The sequence below is a fragment of the Macrobrachium rosenbergii genome, chromosome 10, assembly GCF_040412425.1.
Source record: "Macrobrachium rosenbergii isolate ZJJX-2024 chromosome 10, ASM4041242v1, whole genome shotgun sequence".
NCBI lineage: Eukaryota > Metazoa > Arthropoda > Malacostraca > Decapoda > Palaemonidae > Macrobrachium > Macrobrachium rosenbergii.
In genome coordinates, this window is record NC_089750.1 from 5,444,134 (window position 1) to 5,449,799 (window position 5,666).

The 5,666-nt window shown below is 40.0% G+C and overlaps 2 protein-coding genes across 2 annotated transcripts; one reads left to right on the forward strand and one right to left on the reverse strand.

The window, feature by feature from the left end:
- Nucleotides 1-2,025: 2,025 nt before the first annotated feature.
- LOC136842977 (ELKS/Rab6-interacting/CAST family member 1-like) lies at nt 2,026-3,447 on the reverse strand. The gene has a single exon (XM_067110980.1). It carries the CDS (start codon nt 3,445-3,447, stop codon nt 2,026-2,028), a length of 1,422 nt encoding a protein of 473 aa, XP_066967081.1.
- A 1,509-nt stretch (nt 3,448-4,956) lies between these two features.
- Nucleotides 4,957-5,322, forward strand: LOC136842978 (uncharacterized). Its single transcript, XM_067110981.1, has one exon. It carries the CDS (start codon nt 4,957-4,959, stop codon nt 5,320-5,322), a length of 366 nt encoding a protein of 121 aa, XP_066967082.1.
- The last annotated feature ends 344 nt before the right edge of the window (nt 5,323-5,666 follow it).

A 5,666-nucleotide genomic window follows, 5' to 3' on the forward strand; every position in this document is an offset into this window, starting at 1 on the left:
CATGGGACCAAGTAAATTGAAGACTAACCATAGCAAACCTCCAAGATGTGGGAAAGGAAGGAGGAGTTAGAGGATAGGTTATGAAGCGAAAAGGTCAGCAAAATTGACCTGATTTGTCCTTATAAAAGTGGGAGTTAAGATTGAACCATTAAGAGTAAAGTAGACGTCCTCAAGGAGGCGGAGTTTTATTCAACATAGGTCCAGAGTTCATTCTGATCAATTTTTAGCCAGAGTTACTTGAAAACCAAATTGGGTAGGATTGTGTCACTCGCTCCTCTCTTAACATCAAGAAATTTCTAAGTCCAGGGTGGCTGGCCGTGTGATATAGTAGAGTTAGAATAAAACTTATGAAAAACCATTGTGGCAATTCTTACCCCCTCCGGGAAAGTAAAAAATATTAATAGACAATTTCAACCTAACTTACCGAGTCCCCTGCGTTACTATCAAGTGAAGTCTACAGACACGGTCGTTCATATGTGGTGCAACGCAAAACAAATACAAAGAAGAGAAAAACTGCAAAGCATAATAGTTATACATGTTTTTGGATTTTGTAAGCCTAAACTTTAGTATTTCTTTTTGTGTGGTCTTAGGTTCAGTTTGTGATAGCTCGATCCGGGATTATCCTGGATTAACTTTCTGTTTATTACCCTTTGACAACTGACCTTCTGGTATTCTTGTTTTTTGTTTACTTTGTAAACTTCTTCATATTTTTTGTCTCATTCGTACCCCGATGATGCGTCAGTAAACGTGAAAGCGCTTGGTACTACTGAACTTCTGCCTGTCTTTTTCCTGTGGGATTCGCTTATATATATATATATATATATATATATATATATATATATATATATATATATATATATATATATATATAAATATATATAAATGTATATATATATATATATATATATATATATATATATATATATATATATATATATATATATATATATATATATATATATATATATGGGCCTTTAACGATCAAAAGCGATCTCACCCATAGGGCATCCTCGCCAACAGAGCTTCGTTGAATGGGGTTTATTTTTGCCAGGGTGGACCCTTCCCCATTCTCAGCTCCATCGGCTAGCCAAGAGAGATGGAATCCTCAGTAGAAAACAGATTTCTTGACAGTCCAAAATGCAGCCATTTCTCTGCTCACTGTTGGAAACGTCTGGTTCCTTGATGACATCCGCAATCCAGTCAGTCCTCTGCTACAGACAGGAAACTTTCGATCTCCAAATGCCACGACGGTGAAATACAGCGACTCCTTCGATGTCTTGGTGCCCCTGCCGTACTGGGATCAAATATTTTGCATATATAGAAGGCATTGAACTTACGGGTTTTTACGCCGCGCCAGAGGTTGCCACTAGAGTATATGCAAGAATTTGATCCAGTATGCACTGCATAAGCCATATTTTGCATATATAAAAGGCATTAAACTTACGGGTTCTTACGCCGCGCCAGAGGTTGCCACTGGAGTATATGCAAAAATGGAATCCAATATGCAATGCATAACCCATATTTTGCATATATAAAAGGCATTAAACTTACGGGTTTTACGCCGCGCCAGAGGTTTGCCACTGGAGTATATGCAAAAATGGGATCAATATGCACTGCATAACCCATATTTTGCATATATAAAAGGCATTAAACTTACGGGTTTTTACGCCGCGCCAGAGGTTGCCACTAGAGTATATGCAAAAATGGGATCCAATATGCAATGCATAGCCCAGTTCACATATGAAGTGGGCATGAAACTTACGGGTTCTTACGCCGCGCCAGTGGTTGCCTTCCTAGCATATGTGAGTGGGCATTGATACCCCATCCAGAGGGTATCATGTGGCAGTCGCTGTAATCTCTTCTTCGCCTAGGGATTCTTCCACAGCTGTGTCCAGGAATGATTTCCATCAAGCTTTCTCAGCATCAAAGTCCTGTCTTCTTTCTTCCACTAGCAAACCAGCCGTCTTCCTAAAATTGCGGAGTCCTCAAGTGACAGAGTTGATCTTGTAGAGATTTTTGACCATTTTAGCGTCTTCCTCCAGTCTTCATTAGTCTGGCTGCAGACTCCATCCTCATTGTCTTATGTACGTCTTCTGTACTTAGAGGCTTCTTGATTGCTGGAGTTTTAGCCAGGGCTTTTGCGCGTCTCTTGGTAGCAGCTGAAGGTTGCGTCTGTGCCCTGATTTGACGAAGCTCTTCCTCGATGCTGTCTATCTGTCGGTAGAGGGCTTTGCAGTTGACCTGAGGTTTCCTCAGACATCGAGTTTTACCCAGAGACTTTTTCTTTTCATCTTTCTTTCCTGAGGCAGACTGTTCTTCCTTCACTGTGCCATTCGTCTTTTCTTCTTTGAGCATTTTCACTTGACTTTCCAAGGATCTGATCTTCTGATCCTTTGCGAAGTTGTCTTCCTGGAGTCTTTCAATTTCTACTGTTGCCTCCAGCTTTTCAAACTCCATCGTGTCTAGGTCCTCTTTCATCTCAGCCAGTTCGAATTCCAGCTGGATTTTTCTCCTTGTCATTTCATTCAAATTTCTATTTTTCTTCTCTGCTTCAGCACTTTTCTTTTCGTTCAACAGACCAATGACCAAATTTTGCTTCTGGGAGCATTCATTCTCCAGTCGGAGAATCTCCCTATCCTTCTGGAAGTTCTGTTCTTCCAGTTTTCCTACCTCCTTCTGTGCCTCTACCATTTCCTTCTTACATTGTTCGAGCTGTTTCAAATTTTCGTCAGCTCTCTGAGAAACATTGTTGAGAATTTCTAATTTTTCTATTAAACCGTTTATCCTTACGTCTTTGTCTTCATTTTCCTTCTGCAGATTTTCAAAGTGATTCTGCTTCATTTTGTTATCTTGACGGAGTCTTTCCAAGTTCTCGTTCAGCTTGTGTAGTTGGATGTGGGTTCTGTTTCTATCACTTTCCATTTCCTTCAAATTGTGATATAACGTCTCCTTTTCCATCTCGAGAACTACTGCCGTACTTTCCAAAATAATTATCTTGGAGTCTTTATCTTCGTTTTCCTTTGTGAGCCTCTCCGTATCTTTCTCCTTGAGGGCTATTTCTTTTCGAAGACTTTCCATTTCAGCTGGCAATGAGCAGATTTGTTTCTCCTTTTCTTGAAGAAGTCGTTCCAGGTCTCTTATGTTTCGTTCCATGTGCAGTCTTCCTTCAGCCAGCCTCTCTACTTCCTCTTTCAGTTCTTCTATGATTCGAGCCTTAGCTATGTTCTCTTCCTCAAGCCTCAAGATGTTTCCATTTTTCTTAATTGCGTCGTCTGACTTTTGGTTGATTAATCGTGGCATTTCTTTCCATTCTGAATCATCGACTTCTTCATAGTCTGGACTGTCGTCTTCACAATCTGAATGATCGTCGTATTCGCAATCCGAATCATCATCTTCTATACAATCTGAGTCGTCGTCTTCTAAACAATCGAAGTCGTCGTCTACCATAGCTTATCCTTGTCAGTTCGAGAATCCTCCGGACGCCCAGAGTCGTCAGAGCCATGAAATAGGTAAAGAATTGAAGAATGTCCATGCACATTTCACGAAGTATAAATACTTCGATGAATAGCATAACAAGACTGATATAAAACGTAATCCCGCGGGGGAATCTAACCCCGGAGCCAAAGCACTGTTTGAGCACGAAAGTAAGCAAGCTTAGGAACAACATCTTTTGTCAAGTACAGATTAAAACTCTTCGCTCTATCCCTAGATTTCAAAACCGACAGGTGGCGGTGTCAGGATTCCGGAGGAATTTTGTGTCTCCGAGGAAGCTGCTACTTCCACCTTCAGGGATTCTTGGGGATTCCCTGGAGAAGCTGTTTTGTTCAGTGAGTGGTCATATATTTTGAATAATTCTTCTTCCCTCTCTAATTATATGTATATATATACATACATACATACATATATATATATATATATATATATATATATATATATATATATATATATATATATATATATATATATATATATATATATATATATATATATATATATGTATGTATATACATGTAAATATGCTTCCTCGGAGACAAAAAATTCCTCCGGAATCCTGACACCGCCACCTGTCGGTTTTGAAATCTAGGGATAGAGCGAAGAGTTTTAATCTGTACTTGACAAAAGATGTTGTTCCTAAGCTTGCTTACTTTCTGTGCTCAAACAGTGCTTTGGCTCCGGGGTTAAATTCCCCGCGGGATTACGTTTTATATCAGTCTTGTTATGCTATTCATCGAAGTATTTATACTTCGTGAAATGTGCATGGACATTCTTCAATTCTTTACCTATTTCATGGCTCTGGACGACTCTGGGCGTCCGGAGGATTCTCGAACTGACAAGGACCAAGCTATGGTAGACGACGACTCCGATTGTTTAGAAGACGACGACTCAGATTGTATAGAAGATGATGATTCGGATTGCGAATACGACGATCATTCAGATTGTGAAGACGACAGTCCAGACTATGAAGAAGTCGATGATTCAGAATGGAAAGAAATGCCACGATTAATCAACCAAAAGTCAGACGACGCAATTAAGAAAAATGGAAACATCTTGAGGCTTGAGGAAGAGAACATAGCTAAGGCTCGAATCATAGAAGAACTGAAAGAGGAAGTAGAGAGGCTGGCTGAAGGAAGACTGCAATGGAACGAAACATAAGAGACCTGGAACGACTTTGTTCAAGAAAAGGAGAAACAAATCTGCTCATTGCCAGCTGAAATGGAAAGTCTTCGAAAAGAAATAGCCCTCAAGGAGAAAGATACGGAGAGGCTCACAAAGGAAAACGAAGATAAAGACTCCAAGATAATTATTTTGGAAAAGTCACGGCAGTAGTTCTCGAGATGGAAAAGGAAACGTTATATCACAAATTTGAAGGAAATTGAAAGTGATAGAAACAGAAAGACCATACATCCAACTACACAAGCTGAACGAGAACTTGAAAGACTCCGTCAAGATAACAAAATGAAGCAGAATCACTTTGAAAATCTGCAGAAGGAAAATGAAGACAAAGACGTAAGGATAAACGGTTTAATAGAAAAATTAGAAATTCTCAACAATGTTTCTCAGAGAGCTGACGAAAATTTGAAACAGCTCGAACAATGTAAGAAGGAAATGGTAGAGGCACAGAAGGAGGTAGGAAAACTGGAAGAACAGAACTTCCAGAAGGATAGGGAGATTCTCCGACTGGAGAATGAATGCTCCCAGAAGCAAAATTTGGTCATTGGTCTGTTGAACGAAAAGAAAAGTGCTGAAGCAGAGAAGAAAAATAGAAATTTGAATGAAATGACAAGGAGAAAAATCCAGCTGGAATGGAACTGGCTGAGATGAAAGAGGACCTAGACACGATGGAGTTTGAAAAGCTGGAGGCAACAGTAGAAATTGAAAGACTCCAGGAAGACAACTTCGCAAAGGATCAGAAGATCAGATCCTTGGAAAGTCAAGTGAAAATGCTCAAAGAAGAAAAGACGAATGGCACAGTGAAGGAAGAACAGTCTGCCTCAGGAAAGAAAGATGAAAAGAAAAAGTCTCTGGGTAAAACTCGATGTCTGAGGAAACCTCAGGTCAACTGCAAAGCCCTCTACCGACAGATAGACAGCATCGAGGAAGAGCTTCGTCAAATCAGGGCACAGACGCAACCTTCAGCTGCTACCAAGAGACGCGCAAAAGCCCTG

Coding starts and splice junctions, on each gene's coding strand:
- LOC136842977 (XM_067110980.1), bottom strand. CDS start 3,447: ATGGTAGACGACGACTTCGATTGTTTAGAAGACGACGACTCAGATTGT.
- LOC136842978 (XM_067110981.1), top strand. CDS start 4,957: ATGAAGCAGAATCACTTTGAAAATCTGCAGAAGGAAAATGAAGACAAA.